The sequence below is a fragment of the Arachis ipaensis genome, chromosome B10, assembly GCF_059453495.1.
Source record: "Arachis ipaensis isolate K30076 ecotype BB chromosome B10, ASM5945349v1, whole genome shotgun sequence".
Taxonomy (NCBI): Eukaryota; Viridiplantae; Streptophyta; class Magnoliopsida; order Fabales; family Fabaceae; genus Arachis; species Arachis ipaensis.
Genome location: NC_142435.1, coordinates 4,138,766 through 4,165,417, shown reverse-complemented (window position 1 = coordinate 4,165,417; position 26,652 = coordinate 4,138,766). Strand labels below are relative to the sequence as shown.

Here is a 26,652-nt window from a genome sequence, read left to right as displayed (position 1 = left end):
TTTAAAATTTGGATAGATTAATCTTTGGGTTTAATTTATCTCATTTTAAAAATTCTCTTACGTGTGCATCTGTATTAACTATGTTAGTACAACGAATGTTACATTTGATTTTTCATTGAATTTGACAGACCCAAGTGAACATGAGGGATCGATATGTTCAAATTTTAAAAAAATCAAAGATTTAAATGTATTTTCAAATTCTCGAAAACTTAAATGTCCATAGATCAAAAGATCAAGCACTTATTTGTCCTTTTCTCATAAATAAAATAGGACTCAAAATTATACAAATACAATATTTGAGATTTTGTTATATTCTAGTTCTCTTTGATATTTATATAAATTGCATTGATTTATAGGATGTTTAAAAAGGAGATTGAGACTGAAAGACAAAAATTGAGAGACAGAAATTGAATTAAGTTTTGGTATAAAATGTGCTGAATTAAGTTATGCTTCAATATGTTTAAGATAAATATGAAGATTGACAAATAAATTTAGAATTCAAAAAGTTAAATGAGAGTATTACTAAAAAGAAATGCTATAAAAATTTTAGTTTTCGTCTCCAAAAATTTCAGTCCCACGTATCCCCACTTTTTAAAGGTATTGAAAGAACTGAAATTTTGTGTCTCTGAAATTTTAGTTTCAATCTCTAATCACCAAACAAAATACTCAATCCCAATTTCCCAGTGTTAATCTTAGTCCCAAAAAACAAACGCAAACGTAGTGTTTTTATCTATTTTAACATAAACCACGATAGGTCGTAGCGGTTTATGTTATTATGGTTTTAAAGCACAAACTGCTACCAGTAGCAGCGGTTTATGAAAGACAAAAATTGACTATAAAATTCCATAGGTTGTTGCGGTTTCTGAGGTAAGAACCATGACCCATTAACCACTATAAGTCACCGCGATTTATGTACATAGAATTTTCAATAAAAAAATCTTGAAGAGTTTTTTAGAGAGAATTACGAGAATCATGCAAAGATGGGGCCATGATAAAGGAAGAAGATCGTCTATACCGACTTAACGGTGTTACCCACATTGTTGGGTTTATCAATCAAGAGGTTAGTGCATACTTTTTTTTTTTTGTTTGATTAAAAAAAGTAACTTTATTTATTAAAAGTAGATTTGTAGTAATAATAATAAAGTTCATGATATTTTGTTAGATATACTAGTTTTGTTGGCTATTATTAGTGATTTTGTTAAGTAGTATGTGCAGGTTATTGATGTTGTATTAGATAATATATTATTTTAAAACTTTTAATGATGAGTATATGACATTATAGTTAGGGTCAACTTGTTACTTTGTGATCCAGCCGACTAAATATATATACAATGTTGGGAGGTAACAGAACATGTCTCTTCACGATCGAGTTATCCCCTACTTGGAGAGTGCCAGGTTGTACCACCTAACAAAGTTATTGAGAGATGGCGTCTTAGGACGCACATTTTTCATATGTCATTCGGAGATAGCATGATAAGACTGCAATGCTTCTAGCCATGGTAGACTGCACACCGAGAATCCGTCGCACCAACTCGCCATAAGACTCCTTCCAATCTCCAAAGATCTGCGCTATTGCCTTTTACTTCGTGAGCCAAATCTTTCTGTAACTAAGTCTGAAAGACTGAAACCATAACTTGCTTCTGTTGCTTGCTGCAAGACCTTTATTGTACCGCATCATTCGCCCTAACTAACAAAAAGAGGAAAGTACATCTCATGTGATAATCAAACTGCATGTAATCGCTTGATATCTATTATACCTCCTAACCTCTCATGTACTCTTTCTCTGCCAAAGTGAGATCTGTATCAACTAATTGCAGCCTCTACCAAATTCCTAGTACTTTCCATAATACTTAAGATGGTCTGACTCCAACACTATGTACTCTACTCTAAAACGGATGCAATAATGCTTGACATTAAGTATAACTTTCACTTTATTCTAGAATGACTGCCCAATCAAAAATTCTATTGGAGCGTTTGCATCGTGCAATTTCTGGCCACAAAAAACAGACTCAAAGTCTAATTATTGCAACATCCATCTAAGTTTAGGGCGAAAAAGTGTGGCTGGTATTGCTGTGTGCCAGAATTTGATGGACATGTTGTGTACATGAATAGCTCCTTCGATCCTTATCATTGTCTCCAACTATCTCAACTAATTCCTCCTCTGAATAATTATCTCACAATGCATTTTCAACCCAATCTGGTTCTCCGTCCTTTTCACCAATAGCAATCGTGTGAGAACTACCAATCATCGCAACTGCTAGTTCGCTGAAGGAATGATCATCTCCGTTAACACATGCATCCTAATAAACACAATCACATGGTTTAAAGCAACCACAAAACATGGGGATGCAACCAATGCTACAGCTGGTGCAACCATAGGCATTGAACTAGAAGCTCCCCCTAAGCCAATCAATTGAGGATTCAAAGTTAATCCCACTGAATTGGCAATAACATCCTCCAACTTTGCAAATAACTTATGGGTTCTCACCTCGAAAAAACTTCTCTCACAATGAAAATGTACTTGCAGATCTTCATCGGACCCTAGGACAAACATGTCGTACTTCACACCGCTTGATACGATGGCAATGAAAATCCTGTAAAATAATTTCTCCACCCACTTGATTCTATACATCCCAGGTTTTTGTAATACACTGATTTGAACATCTATAAAACTATTTGATGAACAGAGAAAAATACTCAAAAGCTCTTTGTTTGTAAACTTTGTACCTTGTCTTTTGCTCTACCTAATCTTTCTTGTGTAGTGCACCAGAGTTAAGAAACTATTTGATGTTGTATTTATTTATTCTATATCACAATAATCTTCGATCAGTATTTACAGAACAATTAATGTTCATAAACCGCCAAAACTCAGAGGGGATTAAGTTTAGAGAAATAAACTACCACTATCGCGGTTTATGGGTTTATTTTTCTTCCTCAAAAACAGTTGCCACTGCAGCAGTTTACGCTTGGTTATTCTCTCTTCATAACCCGATATAAATTGTAGCAGTTTATGTTTTACATGATGGTGCATATAAACAGTGATTATCTAAGGTAGATTATGAATCCCGCTTTGTACATGCAGCAACCCATTGGCCAGCGGCAAACCCTTAAATGGAGCTCAGTACCGCGATGGATTAGTCCTTGACCTGTCGGGTTGGGGAATACCGTGGGAAACCAAAAAAAAATCTAAGGTAGATTATGTAAAATCCTAAAATTCTACAACTAATCACAGTTTACATAAAATTGGATCAAGACTTCATTGTAACAAAATGTCAAATATTGTATTTGTGTAATTTAAAATTTTAGTTTATTTAGTCTAGACAGTTATCTTAATATCGTTCTTTCTCTTCTTCGTTGTTGCATCTCCCACCTCATCTACTGTTCTGTGTTTTGATTCGCTGTGGCATTTTCCCACTGCGTTATTTCGAAAGAAGTCACGGTCCTATCATTTAGACTTTTTACATAAAATCTTGCTATTTTTGTATGAAATGGATACTTGCAGTTCTATTCTTATAGAAATTAGTGATTAATCAGAATTACTGGAGAGATAAAAAATGAAATTCCTACCGAGAATAGGATCTTATGGAGAATAAAAATAGAAAGCAATAATTCTTCACAGCAAAAAATAAAAATAGAGACACAAAATAAATCTAAAGACAAAGATAAAAAATAAAAAAATATTTTCTACGCCTGTCTTGCTCCATTGTCATCCCTAAATTAAATGGAACATGTAATATAAAATACAAGTTGTGGGACACCTTTTTCGATCGATATATATACACGTTACAATTCTAGATGATGTGTAAATATTTGTGATTCCTTAAATAAATATATCGATGTTGAATGGTGAATGCTGAATTAGAATAAAGAAGTTTATATTTTATAAATACAATAGTGGTGGATGTATATGTGCCTTCAAATTTCGTACGTGAGATATGTAACAATGGTTCTCGGGCTGAGATGCTATATTCCATTCTCATTTGATTCATAATTTTCTACAATTTTCTTTTCCTTTTGTTTTAGTCCTATAATCCTATCTAAGTATATATACTTTTAATTGTCATGATTCAATGAATATAGTTAAGTAAACGACTTACCAAAGTCCATGTGAAAAATGAGTGCCAGCGGAAGTGCAAAATACAAAAATATTATATACACATAAAAAATTAATCATTGAATTAATTATGATATAATTTTATATAAATAAATATATAATTTAATTGTTTTTATATATTTTATATTTTAATATATATTTTATATTAAAAATGTGGTAATTGATTTTGGTGAATATCTATTATAGTTGTCTAAAATAATACACAAGAACGCAACTTTTTAAGCATATCCATATATATAAAGTGTGATTTTCGTTTATGAAATCTCGTCACTGTAGCAAAAGATTTTTTACGCCTAATTTCCTTTATTTTCTAACATACATTTCAACACTTGCAACTTTCATTTTTCAGCATTTCTGCATTGAGATTTGACAGCACCGAGAACGATAACTACTTTAAATATGGAAAATTTAAACTTCTCCACTCACTAACCTTTAATAAAATATATTTTAAAAATGGTGCAGCTATCAGATTTTATAATTGTGAAAACTCTTTTTTATTAAAAACTGCTGTTTTATTTTATTTATTTATTTTTTATCAAAGATAAGAGACTCGAACCTGCAACCTTTTAATTGAGTATGGAGAGACTATGTCATTTGAGCTATAACTCATTGGCAATTGTTGTTTTATTCATTGTCTTATAATCCTATCTAATATGTAATATAACTTATTTAAATTAGCATTTTATCGAATATTCCATCCGTCAAGCCACATCATTTTTAGATATCGATGTATATATTTATATAATGTAAAACTACAAAATCAACTATACTTTTTCATTTTCTTTTACCATAACCAAAAATTAAATAGTGATATATTTTTTATGTTAGTAAATAATGATTTTTTTCAGTTAAACTTTGATCCAAAGTAAATAATGATGATATATGATAAACTAATATCTAGTGTTTTAATTTTTTTGGGCTGGAAATTAACTTCTAGTCTTTTATCCAGTTTTTCAAGCGGGTCCAATGTTTGGGCCCTTCACTGATCCATTAAAGAACGAGCCTTTTTCTTTTGGGCTAACTCATTAAAGTAAAAACTGAAACAATACCAACCAGGCAACCAAATTATGATAGCTATTGGGATTTGGGACTCACAACATTCCTCTTATCATATTATGGTAATCCAACCATATTTTCTTAGAATTAAAAAGAATGTTATACACATCACTTTTAATTTTTAGATATTTTTGAAGTATTTGATTGTTAATTTTGTTAAAACAATAATTTGTGCACCTACTACTATTGCTAGTAATAACAACTTCAAAAATGCAACATATATGATATATATAACATTTTAGACCAAGAATCCACAAAACACCATCAACATAGGTTAAGATCAAGCTAACCTTGACCAGATTATTTTCAATTCTGTATTAGATCAACATAGGTCCCTGCATTCCTCAAAAGTTTACTTCAAATTTTTATTACAATTTTTCAAAGGTTAGCATTAACTTCCTTAGTATTTTAGTCATTGGTCCCGACATGACACATTGATGGGTCCCAAAATGCATTAGATCATGTGTAGCCAGACAAAGTAGCTTGTCAGGAAAGTGAAATTTCAACTTTGTACTTAACAATTGCCAAGAGATCAAAATTTAATGCTTGTTTGACTTTTGTAAACTTTGTGATGAAAACTCACTCCTTTTATAAAATAAAAATCCATAAACCTAGCCTCAAGTTGCAAAGTGAGAATAGCCTAAACCTCATTCATTTAAGAACATTAAATTACCAACCACTTTGGTGCTTGTATATTACCCTAGGAAGTTTAATGTGATGAAGGCTTTACATTGCTCATAAAGTGTGATGCTTGGGCCCTGTAATGTAACATGTCATTGAGTTGCCACAGTCACTTTCAAATATTAAATGATTTCAATATAATTATTGTATTGCAACTTAGATATTATTTCATTCCATGAACATGACCGTTAAGATGTCACATTCAGCAAGACTGATTCCATTATTGCAACTATATAATCTTTAAGTCTAGTTTATAGGATACTCAGCCTAGCAACTAGAGCTATTATACCAAAATATCTAGTTTATTTTGTTAAGAACATGAATAAAAATGCATAAGGTTTGCCATAAAAGTGTCTTACATAGTTGCATCTCCAATATGTCAGTGAGCATGCATAAAAAGATTTGTTACAGAAGCAGTTAATTGGTCATAAGCCAATTTAAGAACAAATCATCCAAAGTTTTCCTTCAAACAAATCCAGAGTTATCATAACAAATCACCAAACAACTGGAACTAGACACTTTCTTCAGCTACCTGAAGTCAGTGTCATAATACTACTTTCTAGTACACATCAGGATTCTCAGCTCAACACTGCAACACACCCTACAAAGAATATGAACAAATATCTAAGATCAGTGATTCAAGGAGATCATAACTACACACTATATATGCCAATAATGACTAAATGAAAATCACTTACTTTGGTGAAGTTACTCTCAACAGCTTTAGTCCTGAGAGAATGGCCGGGAGGAAAACTATCTTCGGCGTGTTGAGTAAATGTAGGGACTGAACTCAATTGCCGAGTGATCAAAGGTCGGTCAGCCTCCTTGTTTGCAATGTGAGGGTCCTCGGTTAAAGAGAATCCGAAGAGTCTGCAGCTACTTTTACACGAAGATGCCAACTCTTGACTTTCTCTCATTGTCAATGCTGATTCAACAGACTTTGAAGTGCCCAACTGATTATGGAAGTTAAACATGCCAAGGGAGTTCATATCTTCCTTAGCTCTTCCAGAGAAAATAGGCTCATCAGTTGGGAACGATGCAAATGTTCCACCTTTCACTTCAGTTGCATAGGGACGCCGGTAATGGACTGTACCCTCTATCTCCTGGTTACTCTTTTTATCATAATCAGAGTTTGAAAGAGGATTAACCACTTGCTGGAACATTAACACAGATGAAGGAGACGACACTTGCATTGATGCTACAGATGCATGCAGATGTGATGGATTGTCATGCACCTGGGTTGACCATCCATTTCTGGGGCTAACCAGATGATAACCATCAAAAAGTCCAAAGCGACCATTTGTGCGAGCCTCATCAAAAGACAAGGCCCTTCCATATGGTTGGCTTGGAAATATTTCTTGACCTTGCAAGACCTTTTGGAACCGGAATGATTCCCCAAAGCCTGTGCCATTGTTGTAGGAAAAATCAGAGCCGGCTTGAGGGATTCTGATATTACTTCCTACAACCGATGTCCCAGAACCAATAGAACCAGGATAACACCTCCCTAACTCGGATAACCTTGGACTCTGAGAATTAATACCATCATAAGGGGTATTAACACCCAAAATTTCTTGACCTTGCAAGACCTTCCGGAACCTCAATGATTCCCCAAAGTCTGATGTTCCAATCCCATCTGTAATGAGCAATAAGTCAACATCTTATCAATGTTGATGCATGATGTAAAACTGCTCAAATAAACAAAAGGAAAATGTAAACTTACTGGGAAGTGGAAATTCTAGTTTCCCTGAAGATCCAATTCGGCTCCTCTTCAAACCGGCTGCCATCAAGTTATTGGAAGTAGGAGCAGGCCCAGATGGCTCAATCTCCCATGGGGAAACCCTGTTATGCCTACCTGCTTCAACATCATCCCACCTTACCTGTAGGATAAGAACTTCTTGTTACCTTCTATTTTGATATTAAAAAAAAAAAAAAGTAATGACCACAACATAGACCTGACTAATAACTACAAATAGAAAACAAGGAATCTATTTTGATGTCAATGTGATAACAAAGCAAACAAATTTATATTTATATAGGTACTCCAGCTGAAATTTCCTAATTAAACATGCAAACAGTCTAATCAGATGGATGATAACCAACAACGAGTAATAAAGATGTCACTAGCAATAAGTAGACTACTCTACTGTTATTGGTTTTATTTCTCTCATGTGAAGCCAACAGATTAGGCTGTCATCATCATTGTGGATTTTGAAATTAAAATGATAGCTGAATTTTATGTTTTCTACCTTGGACTGCCATGGCTTATGGTTTAGGTACCTAGCATTTCAAAAGCATTATTGGAGGCACATTGTTAGCATTAGTATACATTAAGGTTGGCTTTAGTTCTAGGATACAGATTTTCCTATAACCTGGTATCCATGTTAAGACATGCAACATTTAATTTGCATGCTTAGGGCCAAATATACAGGAGTCATTAGATTCTTCAGAGGAAGTAAATCAATTTTATTTTTGAGGTCTTACTCATCAGCATAAAATTATCAAGCCTTGCAATATGAAAACACAGCCACATGCTCATGCTAAAAAACAATAACCATATTTGATTGTAGAATTATCACGGCAACATACCAGAAGGCATCTCCATTTTGAACCTGGCCATCTAACTGGATCCGCATCACCAATGCCAGCAATTAATCCAGTGAATCTGCTCAAGAGAAGTTTGAGTGATATCATTTGGTGATAGGTTGATTATATAGAGCAGGTTTAAACAAGACAACTGAGTGACTGACAAACCTGCGCTCTGCAGCATCTTCAGTTTCGAAGCGCATCTGGAACCTCATTCCAACTGAATAACAAAAATCAAGGCTCTTTAAAAATTTGTGGGGCGGTATGATGAATTCCGAGGAGCTCACCCTGCAAGGGATCAATGCATTAGATGGGAAGAGAGATGAGACCAAAGCATAAGTTCAGCAAGGCTCTATGCACTTGTTGCCACCAATTGTTTTAAAGAGTTTTTAGTTGTGAAGTTCATAACAATATAACAGTGTTGTCCACAGTTGACTCTATATACACATGAACATAAAAAAACATAATTAAGTTTGCCAATAAACAATAGCAGCTATGTTGAAAAATCTAATTGATAAGTAATGACTGTATTTGACATAAGGGATGAACAAAATGTCAATATCTGGTGAAGAAGATAAACACCTTGGATTATAGCAAACACTAAAGGCACTTCTCGAAGACAAAGCATTAATAATATTCATGACTGAGCCAGGATTCAGTTGCTGAATAGAAGGAGTGGCAAAGATACCACCATTCTTCAACTGAGCAGCCCTACGAATCCCTAGTCTTAATTCTCCATCGTCACCCCTAAGGAATAACACAGCATCTCCAGACACAAGCTTCTTCTTGTTCACAAATGCACTCCATCCAGTTGTGAGCAAATGTCTCCGTGGCTGCCCTGCTCATAAAAAGACAAGAAATGATTACTCCGCGCATGCAGACACATAAGAATGGTAATGAATGAGATACCTCTGTATATATGTCTAAACCTCCATTCAAGGCCATGCAAATCCTTCGCCACAAGCTCTTGTGAAGGCCTCTGTTGACTGTAATCCTAAAGTGAGCAATAAAACATAATTTCAAATTGTTATAAAGATAATGAAAGAACAAAAGTCTTAGATCTGCTAACTTCACCACATCAACAGAACATTTAGAGGATCAGACTTGACTGCAGCATATAAAAGTAGGATAAATTATTTGAACAATCCTCTTTGACAAGGAGAAAGGAGTGCCTCATAGTTCATAATTTACCAGAGGAGGAAAGCAATCTTCAGCTGCTCGACGAGGCACAGAAAATCCACCATGAGTGCTAGTGTCAGAAGCAGTAAGAGTCTTGCAAAACATATGGGGTGTTGTTGACTTCACCACAGCTTCAGTATCATCTTCTTCACCATCAGCATCAACTACCCCATGCCGCAAGTTTTTCTCCACTTGCTACAATTATAGTAACCAAGTTCAAGCATCTTTTTTTTGTTTTTTGAATAAAAGAAATCAACTAATAGAGGCGCTTCATTTAATAGTAAACACATATCTTTCCTTTCCCTTTCACTCTTCTAACAAGAAACTTTGTACTTCTCTTTTACCAGTTAGAAAGTAAAGTTGAAGAGCTAGGTAACATAGACAAATACACAGGTACCGTTGTGTACTTTTTGTGTTATTTGGTTCCCAGAAACATGACACAAAGCTAAATTAAGCAAAGCTTAGTCAATCTTACTTTTAATTGACCCCTAAGGTCTAGGCACTAAGTAGTACTAAAATGTTGAGAGAATTTGAAGTATGTTTCTCAATGTCTTCTTCAAATCTAAACTAAAACAAATTAAGATCATAAATATCCTAAATTCATAATTCAGAACTCATAGTCGTGTATAAACCTCACCTCACTTTCAGGAACCAACAAGACCTGGCAATAGACTTCATCACTGCCTTCCTCTGCCTGCTCAGAAAAAGAACAAACATTTCATGAAATTTTCAACACAAGCCAAACTATAGCCACCTTTACACCAGCACAAAGGGGCAAAGGATATTTTTCCTTGACCTATCAAAATCACATTGCAGTAATAATAATATACAAAACACAGGTCAGTCACAAATTGCTAAAACTTGGCAAGTAAATCATTTTACCCAACAAAATTTGCTCAGCAAACATAAACAAAGAAAACATTCCCAGAAGAAAAAGCTGTCAAATTTGAGAATGAGAGAGACTTTACATGGAGCTTGACATCAAGAACACGACAGCAGACATGAGGTGGGATGTTATAGGCAGTGACGGGAAAATCCTGAGCCTGTTCAAAGTGGCCTTGTGGTAAGTACACAACCACGCTTCCTTTCTTTGGGAGAGAGATCATAGGGCCAGCACAAGCGTGCCATAGCTCCAAGCACACAGAAGAAGAAGAAGGTGGAGCCAAAGCTGAAGCTGAAGTGCTTATACCAGAGTGAGAAGGTGATGAAGCAGAGCCCGTGGAAGCGGATGATGGTGTTTGTGCTTCATCTTCCTCTGTGGTGTTGAGATCAATCAACCCCATGGGAACAGAACCCAGTGCTGGTTGCAATGTTAGGGAATCTAAAAAGAGTGTCTGAAGAAGAAGAAAAGGAAATACTTTGAAAGAGAAAGAGGAAGACAGGGGAGATTTGAAGGAGTGGTTTTTTCATGTCTGCATTTTTCAGAGAGCGTGAAGGGTTCTGTTGTTAAGAGCAACTTTGGCATTGCTAAAAGAGGCTGACCCCAATACTCCCAAAAAGAAAGAGACCCTCTTTCTGTGTCTTCTTTCTCTCTCTCTCACACACACACTGAGCTATCACACTCTCTCTGCTAATATTATTTTCCCCCCTTTGTTTCTTTTTTTGGGGGGGTTCTTTTCTTTTACTTTATTGTTGGTTTTGGCTGGAGGAGTGAACAAGAGTGGAGCGATGCGAATGAATGAGTGATTGGGTTTTTTTGGGGTAGCATCAAATCAAGCTTTCATTGGGATTTAAGTTGGAGCAATATAAAAATGGGTTTTTTATCCCTCTCTCTCTCTCTCTCTCTCTCTCTCTCTCTCTCTCTCTCTCTCTCTCTCTCATCTATTTAACTATTTTTTATTATAAAAAAATAATCTTTTTTTAATAATTTATTGGAGGGGCTTTTTTGCTTGGCTGCAGGCTGAAGCAGGAGCAGTGCTGCAGTTGCTGCAATGCTGAGACTGTTGGGTGTGATGTGTGGCAGAGAAAGTAGAGAGAGAAAAGAAAGAACACAACACAGCAGAGACTGTAGTAGTAGTAGTAGTAGTGCCTCACAATGTTTTGATGGCTATAAAGACCAATAATAAATAAATAAATAATAAAATAAAATAAAAGAAACTGAATATAGATAAATAAAATAAAAAGGGTAATTTAAGACTGTACGGCAGCCCTGTATTTCCGGGCGGATGTCTATTCTGTCCCCTTCTACTTCACCAAATCTCACACCTATCCCTCTTTGTTTAACCTTAACACACAACACCTCACAACAACATGGTTTTGATGTCAACAATTTTTAAGATTAGGTCACTCTATGGTTCTGTTTCATCACTTTAGATTTTGATTACATCTCAGTTTCCATAATGGTATTCTTTACACTTAACTTTCTTTTTTTTTTTTTTTTAATTTTGTTGACCATTGCTATTGGATTGTGTACAGAGATTCTCCTACCCATTTAGGATACTGTTTCTGTACGGACTTGAAGAGGCCTAAGTACTTGTATTGCACCATTTTTTGCATTGTGGACTTGTGGTATGTGGGTTTTACCCTAATAAATAAATTCGTATTGTATTTTTGCAATTGCCAACATTGGGATATAGTTATTAGGGTAGAATATTTTATGGAGTTGAAATTAGTTTTAAAATATAAGATTTTTTTAAATTTATTTTTTAAATATTTTTCAATCAAATTTGTCATTTAAAGATTGTGAATTAATTATATTTGTCCTCTAATCACTCCATTAACAATTTTTTTTAAAGATTGATGTTGTAAAACGTTAATTGATAACATATATAATACCTAATATGTCTAATTGGATATTAACCAAATATTTTATGAAAATTTATTAATTTAGTCATTTTACTCAATTACAAAAATCCTATTCCTAATATGACACAGTGACTAAATTGATAATTTCCGTAAATATATTTAGTTAATGTCTAATTGAACATGTTATGTGTCATGTATGCTATCAGTTAACATTTTACATTATCAATCGTTGACGATAATTGTGAGTGGAGTAACTAAAGAATAAATATAGGTTAACAGTGGAGTAACTATTAACCCATATTTTACCCCTTTTCTTTAAAATATAAAGAGATTATCATCACAAAACATGAAATATAAAGAGATTAAGAAAGGATAGATAGAAAAACAAATTTGGCAAATTCAAGTTTTACATAATTTAAATTTATAAAAATGTTATTCGTACATTAAAATTAGTTATTAAAATCAGCCACTAATATATTTGTATATAAATACGTATATAGTTTAATTTATTTTTAATCTGTATTTATATTTTAACATATATTTTATACTAGTAACTGATTTTAGTGGCGAATTATAGTATATACATAACATAATCCTTAAATTTATTAATAATAGTTATTAATAATTTCATGAGAAAAATAATTAAGATATTAATACATATGATATTAATTAATTTAATAAAAGATATCAAATTATCTAATAAATTATTATTATTATAAAGATATATTTATATAAATAATCACTTTCATTATAAATGCTCATATTTGGCAGACTTTAATGGTAAACGTTGACAATTAACCTTAACAGCTAAAAGAATAATAAATAGACAAGTGAAAGACAAATGGAATTTTATTATATAGTTGTATGGTGTTTTTAAGCATATTCATATATTATTATTTTTTTTTCGCTTTACAAAAACGGCCAATTACTTTGCTAACTCAAGTTTTGACTTTGTCATTAGGGTCCTATATATCATCATTATTATTGGCTGCTTACTTAGACAAAAAGTAATGATAAATCCAGATAGATCACTAAGCCTAACCAATTATGCAACTGGTAAATTAATGGAAAAGTTTCTTTTAAATATGGCATGTTAGTTTAATCATTCATGTCCATGCTTACACCTTTCTCTTTTAAATATATATATTGCTAAGTTGCTGTAAAGTTAGAAAACATGTCAGATTCTAAACATGATTTTAGCAGAAAATATGACAATAAAATTATATTCCAATATTGCCGGTTTTTTTCTTTACTGTTTTCTGAAAATTACTAACTAGTTAAATATTTAAAAACTTAAATAATATTAGTGATGATCAATACATAAGAATTAAAAGCTTGGTATAGAGGATGATGCATAACTATATAAATTTTTAGGCCAATATGACCAGCAAATAATGTAGACATTGGTCAACAAGTTTAATTAGCAAGGAATATCTCTATGTTAGGCAGAAAATGGTGAAAGGAGGTAATCCATGGATATTTATTATGGACACAACACCATCATTAGGTAGGCTCCATTTGGTTAATATATATACTATAAGTATTAAATTGGTCTCTTACGTTTAGACGTAATTCTGTTTTAGTTTTTAAAATTTAAAGTGTTCTATTTGAATTCAAAAAAAAATTTATTTAGCTTTAATATAGTCTTACCGTGAGGTCAAAATTAAATAATTAACATAATGTCCTACATGACAGCACTACAAAAACAAGATCGATAATTTGGAAAACAAGTACAAGCTCTAGAAGCACAAAATTCATCGTGGATGCATCAATACATTTATTTATTATTTTTCTTACAATTTAAATGAAATATTTTCTATAAAACTAAGGAGAATGATGATAAATAAATGTGTCGATGCATCCACGCTTGATTTTGTGTCTTTAGAACTTGTACTTATTATCTAGATTAAACCTTAAGTATCAAAATAAGATTACGTCTAAATTAGGGGACTAATTTAATACTTTGTCATATAAAGAATATACATGAGATAAATTATTTATTTCATAAAATATCTTTTAATGTATATATATATATATATATATATATATATATATATATATATATATATATATATATATATATATATATATATATATATATATATAATCAATAAAAAAATATTTTTATTATTTCAAAAATTCGAATCTAAAATCTTTTTGTTAGAATATTAGATATTTATTATCTTAATAAACCTCATTATTATTATTATTATTATTATTATTATTATTATTATTATTATTATTATTATTATTTAATTCATAAGAAAATAAATGATAAGTACATTAATAAATATTTATATATTAGTAGACATAAAGATGTAGATATACAAAATATCTAGATACAAAACATTTGTATTTGTGTATTGCTTTAGCAAAACTAATGAACAAGCTAAGATACGTAAATAAAGTTTTATCTATATAAAATATTTTTTTATCCTTATAAATAAAGACAAATATTTTTTGGAGAATAAAAATGTTACGAACTTTTTGGCCAGACACTTATATTATGTATCATGTCATTTTTCAACACGGGATAAGATTACCATCATGAAATCAAATAATGATGTATATATATATATGCTTCCTTTTTTTTTTCACCAACATGGCAACATTATTTGTGCTTATGTGAAGAATGTTTGTGTTTGGATTTTTTCAACTTAAATTAGAATATAGTTTTATGCTTTTTGCAAAAAAAAAAAGAAAGTTTAAAATGATTACTTATCAAAATAAAACAAAAAAAATTTAAAAACTCTAATAATAATAATAATAATAATAATAATAATAATAATAATAATAATAATAATCTCTGAAGATTATTAGTCAAACATTGAGCATGGCAACGTTGGTGATCACGGGGAGAGAATTGAGTAATGTACATATTCAGCTTTACTTTCGATGCAGTATGCTTCTCAGTTCTCTGAGTTGGGAAAAACCCACACTCCAAAAAGTTAAGGGGTAAAAAACACGGATTAGGCATAAATATTAACGAAAAATAATATTAGGAATTATTAAAATTTCTTATTTTTTATTATCACTTTATTATTAATTTAACTTTTTTTAATATAATTTATTTAATTTAATAATTTAATAACATATTTATTTCATATCTTTAAATATTAATAATTAACTGATAACAAAAAATAATAAATTATGATAATTCTCTAACTTTTTTTAATATAATTTGTTACGTGTCTATGACTAATAGTGTTATATTTTATCAAATATATCAATGATCACGGGAAACGGTATAGATTGATAAAACGAAAAGAGTATGCAAAGATAATAGAATTGTAAAAGATGAAGAAATTTTATTGATTGTTGATTGATTGAATTGAATTGAATTGAAGTGTAAATTAAGAAGGTAAAACTAAATATATATATAAAACATTGTTCTATGAAAGAAAAAAGTAAATAAAGATAAGATAAGAGCAACTAAATATAAGATAAAGATAAGATAAGATAAGATAAGATAATAAAGACTAAAATTTTAATTGAATTTATGTATTCTGGCAAGATGTGATTGGTTGTGTACCATTGTTTAACTAATAGTCCGTTTTCATGTTCCCGTCAGTCGCAGTTAGGACACGGGGTGAAGGTCCTGACGACACACTCGCCATCGTTGAAACCTTCGGTTTGGACGAATGTGCCGTCCAGCGTCACCGCGCCGGAGGAGCACCACGTGTCGGTTTCCACAAACAGGGCGCGGTAGCTGTTGGCAACGACATCGTATTCGACTGAGTGTGTTGTGCAATCGTTTTTAACGACCATCTCTCGCGGGTTTCTACAGCATCTGGCGTTGGGTAATGAGAGGTTGGATAATCCAAAGTTGGTGCGGTCGAAGATTACGATATGGTCGTTGTGTAGAAGCTGCATGTGCATGGCCACAATGCCAATGCTTTTCTGTAGGAGCTGCCACTCTCCGCCCCCGCCAACCGCTTCAACAGGCGGCAGTGGCAAGAACGTGGTGGTTGCAGCCGTGAAGAGAATAACAACAAAGTAATGGAGAAAGGGAACTTGGAAATGCGTAGTATAAGTCATTGGACATACGGATCGGAATACTTGGATTGGGTGAGAATGGTGAGAATGATGAAAAGTGTATTGTGGTGATTGCAATTGAATTGGAAGATGTGTGATATAAATAGCAGGAAAGGGATCTGAGATTTGAGGATTGAAGAGTGTGAATTTGTGGGTCACGAGACTTCTTTATTATTGTCATGGGCTAAGGTGGAAGAGTAGTTTAATACGCCCCCGCAAGCTGATGGATGGAAGATATCAATAATCCACAGTTTGGATAAGTTCCGATGAAATTGTTGAGAAAAACGCGTCTGCGACGCGGAGGAAGATGCGTGCGGCGGAACTTGAGCTGCCGACGGCAAAAATATAAAAGGAGATGCTGTGCTTGAGCAGCGATCTTCAAAAAATGCGTGTGGCGGAGCTTGAGCTACTGGAGGCAAAAATATAAAGGGAGATGCTGTGCTTTAGCAGCGATCTTCAAAAAATGCGTGCGGCGGAACTTGAGCTGCCGGCGGCAAAAATATAAAAGGAGATGCTATGCTTGAGCAGCGATCTTCAAAAGAAAAATGAAAAGTAAGCGCGTAGAGCGCAATAAGATTGATCTTTAGAGGGCGCGTATGGCGCAATAAGAGAGGGCGGGTAAAGTGCGATAAGAAAGATGGCGCATAGAGCGCGATAAGAGTGCATATGAAACTGCTAAAAACAGATGTAGATTGAACTTGCTGAAATAGAATGCAGACATGACTGCTGAAACAGAATGCAGACGAAACTCTTGGAAGAAGGTAGGTGCAGGCGAAATTGCTGGTAAAGAACCGGGGTAACCAAAACTGGGGTAGAATTTTCACTTGGATGCATTTAACAAAGATTGGTTGGATCTTGAACTGAATTGGAAGATTGATTATTCATTGTGAGAGGAGATTGAAAAAGAAGCATGGTGATTTCTAGCCGAAAAGATGATAACTTATATATCCTTCTCAAGGAGGATACCAAGGTTCTGATACCATGATAAAACGGAAAGAGTATGCAAAAATAATAGAATTGTAAAAGATAAAGAAGTTTTATTGATTGTTGATTGATTGAATTGAATTGAATTGAAGTGTAAATTATGAAGGTAAAACTAAATATATATATAAAACATTGTTCTATGAAAGATAAAAACAAATAAAGATAATATAAGATAAGATAAAGATAAGATAAGATAAAATAAGATAATAAAGACTAAAATTGCAATTGAATTTATGTATTCTGGGAAGATGTGATTGGTTGTGTACCATCGTTTAACTAATAGTCCGTTTTCATGTTCCTATCAGTCGCAGTTAGGGCATGGGGTGAAGAGAATAACAACAAAGTAATGGAGAAAGGGAACTTGGAAATGCATAGTATAAATCATTGAACGTACGAATCGGAATACTTGGATTGGGTGAGAATGATGAAAAGTGTATTGTGGTGATTGCAATGAAATTGGAAGATGTGTGATATAAATAGCAGGAAGGAATGTGAGGTTTGAGGATTGAAGAGTGTAAATTTATGGGTCACGAGATTTCTTTATTATTGTCATGGACTAAGGTAAAAGAGTAGTTTAATAAAGATAAGCCCTAACAAATTATGCATACATTAATTTAATCTTTAAAAAATCAAACATTTCAAATTAATCTCTAAAGAATATAATTTTTATCAAGAGAAATACATGTAAATAAAACTGCAATATGAAATGGAACAAGTAGATTGTACATTAATAATTAGGGTTTAACTATTTTATATCGTAAAAATTCATGTTAAGTTTACAAATTAAAATTTAAATTTTAATACATTTATTTTAAATTTTTTGTTAATAATAAATTTATTATGTATCTTTAGAACACATATTAATTAAACTCTAATAATTAATGTGTAACAGAATTTATATCACGCGATCTATACTAGATAGTGCAAAATATTTGCAACTGATGAGAGTAGGCAAAAGTGAGAAAAGCTTTAAAGTGTTGCAATCCATATGATAATGTATTAATGGAAAAAGGAGACAAGAAATAAATAGCAGCAGTAATATTGGTAAAGAGAAGCAAATCAATTTCTCATCTTCAAGGCACATAAGAAATTGTATATATTTTGCATGTAGCATTATAAAGCAGTCTTTAATCAATACCAAAAAAGAGGTTGCTTTAATTAAAAGCACGCAATAGTTTCTTCAATGCATCTACTGTGCATAATTTAATTTTCTCCTGAAGCTCAAATAACAATAATAATGTGTGTGATTTTTCAAAGAAAAGCTTCAAACTACTCTATGATTGATCGAACGAAGGAGGGAGGCCAAGCAATTATGACATCGTACATAGACAACTTTCTTAGTTTCTTATGAAATTAATTAGTTTTATTATCAAGTCCCTTGAGCTCGTGCATATATGATAATAAATTCTTTTGGTGCGATGTCGCATTATAGTTTTAATTATATGATGTCTTATGTTTTTGCTAAAATTCATTATTGTATTTAAGTGTAGGTGAACAATAGTATCGTTTGTCTCTCCTGTATCCATCTTGTTTTAAATGTATGTACCTATATACAACAGGAGCTGAATTAATGTGAGATATTGATATTAATTTAATAAAAGATGTAAAGTAAGAGTATAATAATCTTTGTCAATGAGTTATAACTCAAATGGCATAGATTCTCCATACTCAATTAAGAGGTTGCAGGTTCGAGTCTCCTATTTTCCAAATTTTAGTCAATGAGTAATAGCTCAAATGGCATAGTCTCCCCATACTCAATCAAGAGGTTGCGGATTCGAGTCTCATATCTTTGGTAAAAAAAAAAGAGTATAATAATCTTTTTTAATAAAATATTTTTATGGTGTTTTTAAACATGTATTTTTAAGATACATATTAATAAGGTTTTTTTAAGTCACTACTTAAATTAAAAAATATCCAAACACATTATTTTAATTATATGATCTTTTAAATTCTTTATAATGTTGTGTAAAACTTTTTATCATTATTAGCAAGTTAAAAAATTATTTCCTATGCAATATAATTTTTAAAACTTACTATTTTTAATTTTTTTAATACAAACTTTTTAAAAATATTTGATAAGGCACTTGTTAATTAACATAAATTTATTATTCTCATTCGTTGTAAGAATATTTGATTCTCTTTATATAATGACTTGTCACTAAATTAGTAAGATAGATTTTACCATGGTTCTGAAAATCGGACCGGACCGATCGGTTCAACCGAAAAAACCGGGAACCGGTTACTTGGCCGGTCTGGGTGACCTCCAAAACCGTGTGGCAAAAAACCGGTCGAACCGGCGGTTAACCGGCGAACCGGAAGAACCGACCGGTTTTATTACGGTTCAGTGGTTTCGAAATTTATAAGCCAAACGACGTCGTTTTGGCTATATATAAAAAAAAAAAAAAAAAAAAAAGAAAAGAGGGAAACGCGTTAAGCTCACCAAGCTCACCCTAACGAAGGAACCCTAATCAATCAGCCTGCCACCAAGCTCACCCCCGACCCCGAAGCTCTCACTCTCAGCCAGTCAGCCTCCTCCCCTTTCTTCCCCCCTCATCCACCAAGGCCACCATTGCCACCGCCCACCAAGCTCCAGATTCCAGCAGCGCTCCTCATTCGCGAATCGCGACCCAGCATCGCTCCCCATTCGCCACCCAGCAGCGCTCCTCAGCAGCCGCGACGACCACCGCGTTGAGCCCGCCTCCTCGTCGCCGAACCTCGACAAGCTCGCCGAGCCCGCCTCTCATTCGCCGGTAAGACTGCTTTTCTTGTCTTGATTTTGAACATGCTTCCTTCTAGCTCGCCTATTCTGTTCTGTTTGCTGGTTCATGAATATGCTCTATGCTTCTGTTTGTTCTTTGCTCTACCATTCTGTTTGCTTCTGATATCAGCCTCTGTTTGCTTCTGTTCTGTTCTGTTCTGTTTGCTTCTGTTTGCTTCTGTTTGCTCTATGCTCTACCATTCTGTTTGATCTATGCTGGCTGTTCTGTTATTGCTACCTGATATCAGCCTCTCTTATTTTGTATAAAAAGGTTTGAAGACCATACTAAAAAATCTGCTTCACTCAAGTGTTGAATTTTTCTTTGTTGATTTGTTTTTGTCAACATTTTGTGCTGATAACTTGACATTGTGATTGGGAATTGTCACGGTTTGGAGTTTTCTTTCTATTCACGCCCAAATCCAAAACAAAAAGAGAAGGGGATGTAAATAAGAAAACTGAGATGTGGTCCACTCTGTCTGTCCGGAGTTGAAGGAATTGCATTATTAATGGATAAGATATGATGATGTCTCTTCTCATTGTTTTTATGGCAGATAAGCTAAGTAGCTAACTATGATGGAAAAAATGGATACCTGCACTGCTTCATTATATATACGGTTACAATAGAATGATACATTATGTTACCTTAAGTTCTCCGCATGATTTCTTTTATACTGTATATTGTATGAATTCGCTGCCTGTTCTGTTTGATGGAAATAGTTTTTGATTCTCTATGCTGCCTGTTCTGTTTTTGATTGTTTTAGATGGAACAATCACAAAGTAACTCACAGCCACAAGATAATGCTGCTCAAAATTCTCAAATTGGTTCATCTAGAGGTAAATCTGATCCAGCTTGGCAGTATTTCACAGTGAGGTATGACAAAAATAACAAGGCTCAATATACATGTATTTTCTGCTTGAATACTTATAATGGAGGGGGGATATATAGAATGAAATATCATCTTGCAAAGATCCCTGGACAAATTAAAGTTTGTAACAAAGTAACTGAAGATGTTGAGCTTCAATTCAAAAGGCTTTTGGAGGAAAACAAAAAAAATAAGGCAGAAAAAAGAAAATTTACATCTGAGTGTTATGATGTGGAAAGTGAAAGAGAAGCGGAAGAAGAGGGTGAAGCGCCTAATCCTGTACAACCTCCGGCTCCTGCAACAATGGGAGACAAAGGAAAGAGAAGAGCGATTGCTGCTACTCCAATTGGAAGTTATTTTAAGGAAAGGACTACGCCAGGCTCTCAACCAGCTTTGAAAAGTGTCTTGGCCAGTAAACAAGTTAAACACAAGGTTAAGTTGGGGCTTGCAAGATGGATCATTGATGCACGGATTCCATTCAATGCAATTCAATCGCCTTACTTTCAACCTGCCTTGGACGGCGTTGCTGCAATTGGACCTGGTTTCAAGGGACCGTCGTATGACGAAATGAGAGTTCATTTGCTGGCCGATCTTAAGAAGGAGTGTCAGTTACTTGTTGAAGGTTATAGGAGCTCGTGGAAAAGGACTGGTTGTACACTGATGGCAGATGGCTGGACTGATCAAAGGCAGCGTACGTTAATTAATTTTTTAGTTTATTGTCCTGCTGGTATGTCATTTGTTAAGTTTGTTGATGCTTCTGATATGATAAAAACTGCCGATACCTTGTTTAAATTGTTTGCTGAGGTTATTGAATGGGTTGGGTCTAGTAACATTGTGCATGTGGTTACTGATAATGCTGCGAATTATGTATCTGCTGGAAAACTCATTCATGAAAAGTATCCAAACATTTTTTGGTCTCCTTGTGCTGCTCATTGCATCAATCTTATCTTAAAAGACATAGCAAGTCTTCCTCACATAGCTGACCTTGCCTCTCGTGCTTCAAAAGTGACTGTCTTTGTTTACAATCATATAATTTTCTTGTCATGGCTTAGAAAAAGAAAAGAGTGGACAGAAATTGTTCGACCAGGTGTAACACGTTTTGCTACTGTTTTCATTACTTTGAAAAGTATATATGATCATAAACAAGACTTGCAAGCATTGGTGATTGACAAATATTTTACTTCTCATAAATTATCCAAGAGTGTCAATGGGAAGATGGTTAGTTCAATTATCTTGGATAGTAAGTTTTGGGAGGATTGTTTGACTACTGTTATGCTTGTTGGTCCTCTAATTAAGTTATTGAGGCTTGTTGATGCTGATGAGAAACCTTCTCTGGGTATTGTGTATGCAGGCATGCAAAGAGCCAAAATTAATATCAAGACAATGTTTAGAAATAGGAAATCTGCATACACACCTTATACAAGTATCTTGAAAATGCGGTGGGATAAGCATTTGAAGCGTGACCTCCATGCAGCAGCATACTTTTTGAATCCAGATTACTTCTATAGTGAGGGGTTTGTTGAGAAGGCAAATATCTTGAGGTCTTTGCTTGATTTATTTGATATTGAAACTCTTTGCAATGACTCGGTTGCTGCAATGCAAGAGATACAGTTGTATCGAGATCGAAAAGGAAGTTTTGGAAGGGAAAGTGCATTGAAAGCAATTACGAGACTTGAACCTGGTAAGTATTTAAATTTCTATGTTCAATTTACTTTGAATGTTTTTTAAATATTGAATGAGAATTGATAGTTGAATTTCATATTCTGGTAGGTGAATGGTGGAGGCTACACGGTGGGAGTGCTCCTAACTTGCAAAAAATGGCAATTCGTCTTCTTCATCAAACATCTTCATCATCCGGCTGCGAGAGGAACTGGAGCCTCTTTGAACAAATCCATTCAAAGAGGAGGAACCGATTAGAGCATCAAAGGCTAAGTGACATTGTTTATGTCACTTATAATCTACGCCTTCAATCTAGAATGCATCGCAAGAAGAAGAATTATGATCCAATTGACATTCAAAGCATTGACACAGTAGATTTTTGGGTAATGCCGGATGAAGAAGATCCTGAATTTACTAATGGAGACATTGAAGGCATTGAAAATTTAATCTATACGGATAATGCTATGCCTTCATATCCTACAGGTTATTGAAATAGCAAAACTTGTTTCATTTCCTCTCAATATCTGATGTAAAGTTCTAACTTTAATTTTTTCTTGGTTTTCTATTTTATTTTATTAGATGGAGGAGATGTGGAACTTGATGTGGATTTCCCTAATGTTGCTGATTCTTCAAATACAGCTTCTTTTGGTGGTACCTCTGATGATGGTGGCTTTGGATTACCTGTTTATGATGGAGATGTTGGAACACTTAATGATAATTATGATTTCTGATGAGTTGAATCTTTGATTAGTTGAACGCTTGCTAGTAATTGTATCTTTTGAATGTAGAACATTATGGGTTTGTCATTATGTACGTTTTATTTTTTGTTTAGTTATAAGTTTTGATGTTTGAAGTTGTTTGTGAACCTCTAATATTAAGTAATGGATAATTTATTATGTGAAATATTAAATTTTATTAAGTTAGAAATTATTGAATTTATATACTTAAGATTATTTTAAATTTTTTAATAATTTTATTTAATATTTAATTAAACCGGTTGAACCCCGGTTGAACCCTGGTCGAACCAGTGAACCATTAAACCAGTGACCTCATCGGTTCATTGACCGGTCCGGTTCTCGCAACCTTGGATTTTACTGTTGATTATAATAATTCAGTTTATTTATAATTTATTTAAGCCACCTTTTCATATATTACATTATTAATTAATATAAAGATTTATTGTAACGATGGCTTAAACAATATTAAAATAACGATAATATTAAGAAAAAAATAAAAAATTATTTTATTTAATATTGTAAAAATAAAATAAATTCTGATTATTTTTTATGAATTTTTTTGTTATTAAATATTTTTGTTAAAATAAATACAAATAAACAAATGACAATAATAAAGTTTTCAATATTTAATATGTCTCATAATTATTTAGAACTAGTTGTAGCTCTAGATCTAATGGACTAATACTAACTAGAGAGGGATTATTAGAGGTGAAGCCATAAAGGGGTTATTAAAGGTGGAAATAATTAATATGAAATTAAGAGAGGAGTGGGTAGAATCCCAAGGAGAGAGAGGTCGCAGCAATGGACCAAGAGGGAATGAAAATGAACCCAGCAGGCAAAGTGGTTGTGGTGCTTGCACGCTATGATATTGGAAATTTCATCATAAATAATTAATATAAGAAGGGTATATTTGAGAATTCACGTGAAGAGTGTTCAGTCCCAGTCCTAGTAATAAAAAGGGTCACGTCCTTATCAGAAGCCATCAATTGCGACAAACCCAAAAACCTAGCCATAGGCTCTTAGGGTAGACCCAGTCCTATACGACCCTACTTTCTTGCCCTTATTTTGGATCACCACATAAAATAATGGGTCACTCACCACCCTCTACTCCACCGGTTAAACCGCTGTCCCTACCACTCTACATTCCTTTCTAATCTCAAAACTATATATATAAATTATATATATATATGGGGTTAAAAAATTTTGATATAAAAGTAAAATGAGTGCTATATTTTAATATGGTAATTTTTTGTGTTTTTTAAAATTGTGTGAGAGTACATAAATCAAACTCTCTAATTTGTGTTTAAAAAGTTGAAAAAATTTAGAGTACACAAATTAGATTTGATTTGTGTTAAAAAATTGAAAAAACTCAGAATACACAAATCGGACCATGTAAGTTGTTTGATTTTAAAATTTTGCTTAAGAAATAGCATGGTCCGACTTGTGATTGGACAAATATGAATTTCGAAAGTTAGAAAACGGACCCTCCGTTTACTGATAAAAAATTCGCATGGTCCGAGTTCTATTCCACTGACACCACATGACACATGACTATGAAGCACCTGTATTTTTCATATTCGAGTCCAATACCACTTTTGCTTTCATATTCAAATTAAAAAGTGTATATATAGCCAGTTCTTACTTAATATATAAATATTTAAAATTTATTTAATCATAAATTTTTGGTGTACCTTTTTTACTTACAGACACTTATTTTTTTTATAATTTAAAATATAAAATACCAAATATTATTAGTCTAATTGTAAAAAAAAAGTTACTTATTATAACATAGACAATACGTGTTAAGTACATTCTATTCATAATAAGAATATAAAATAGTACTCTTTAATTAAAGTTAAGAAAACACATGTAATTTAAATTATTAATTAAGATATTTATAAAGCTTCCACGCTCCTTTAGTAAGCGTGCTGCTACTAGGTGTTATGCTTGTTTGTCGAATTTGAATGAATTACTATTGGGATTTGAGAATGTGACAAAAGTTACGAATGAGCCATGTTCTATGCATATGTATGTGTGCTTATGATTCCCTAATGTGACGTAATTCATCCTAATAAGCACTTGGATTCAATTACTGCTATTAACTATATGTGTAGATATGAGATAGATGTAGATCTAGGTAGGTAAACATCATCATGTGGGGATAAATACAACACTAACAATAATTAACTAACGGCACACAGCAGAACGTTTCAATTAAGGATATGTCACTCATGACTTTATACAGTTCAATCCCAACCATTAACAACTATAAGAATTTGTGAGCTTCTTTTGGGGGCAAGAAATAAAGGTACTTTGTCATCCTGCTTTGCACATTTTGGTGAAAGTTGAAAACCTTCTCGCCCATATGCATGCATATTATTGAAGCCTATTAGGACTCATCTTTTTGGTCAAATTCAAAACTCTTCAGATCCATACACCAATTATGGGATGTGACGTTCCCTGCATTCTTGTGATCCTTATTTCAATAATGGTGGTTAATAATTGATTAAACTATAGGAATGTAAAATTTGATTTACATTATTCTGAGATAAATTTTTGTTATAAATTGGATAGGGCTCCACAAAAGCATGAAGTAATGCAAGTGTGTAATAGCTTGAGTAGGCTACTAGCTAGCTATAGGCTGAGCTTACGTGACCTATCATCCACTATGCAATATCAACGAATTGTCAATTGTCTTAACAGAAAATAATTGAATGGATAACTATAGAATGAGAATCAATTAATAATTAGTGAAATGCATGATGAATGTGGTACTTTTCTGTTTTCTATCTCCATAGGATAATGGCTAATAAAATGTACAAGTAAATGTTGTAATGAATTGAAGTGGGATAATAATATCGCTGGAAATCATAATAACAGTTTGAGGGTGGCATTAAGCGAAGTGAGAGCAATACATTCCAAATACAAACACCCACTTGGCCCTCCTTCCATGAATGCTAATAAGGATGCATCCATGATTTTACAATACATATACCACCCAACCAACCAACCAAACCCCACATCTATTTTATACTTTTTCTCTTTATATTATAGAAAAACTTTTAAGTATATTAATATATTAGTCTTTCAATAAATTTTAACTGTTAATCTTAATTATAAAATTTATATATATTTTTTATAATTAAAATTAACGATTAAAAATTACTGATATATTATACAGTTATAAATTTTTTTAGAAAAGTTATCAGGTATATCCAAAAATACTGGTATTCCAGTTATTTTAACCGTTGATTTTAA

The 26,652-nt window shown here is 33.0% G+C and overlaps 2 protein-coding genes across 2 annotated transcripts; one reads left to right on the top strand and one right to left on the bottom strand.

The window, feature by feature from the left end:
- Nucleotides 1-6,152: 6,152 nt before the first annotated feature.
- LOC107622980 (auxin response factor 3) lies at nt 6,153-11,631 on the bottom strand. Its single transcript, XM_016325067.3, has 10 exons — nt 10,582-11,631; nt 10,251-10,307; nt 9,626-9,808; nt 9,344-9,428; nt 9,017-9,272; nt 8,603-8,722; nt 8,438-8,513; nt 7,572-7,728; nt 6,550-7,484; nt 6,153-6,452 (listed from the first exon to the last, which is right to left on the bottom strand). The coding sequence occupies exons 1-10, from the start codon at nt 10,894-10,896 to the stop codon at nt 6,435-6,437; spliced, it is 2,202 nt and encodes a 733-aa protein (XP_016180553.1). The 5' UTR covers nt 10,897-11,631; the 3' UTR covers nt 6,153-6,434.
- Nucleotides 11,632-20,896: 9,265 nt separating this feature from the next.
- On the top strand, nt 20,897-23,388 carry LOC148578980 (uncharacterized). The gene is made up of 3 exons (XM_088500764.1): nt 20,897-22,679; nt 22,769-23,140; nt 23,237-23,388. Exons 1-3 carry the CDS (start codon nt 20,897-20,899, stop codon nt 23,386-23,388), a joined length of 2,307 nt encoding a protein of 768 aa, XP_088356890.1.
- The last annotated feature ends 3,264 nt before the right edge of the window (nt 23,389-26,652 follow it).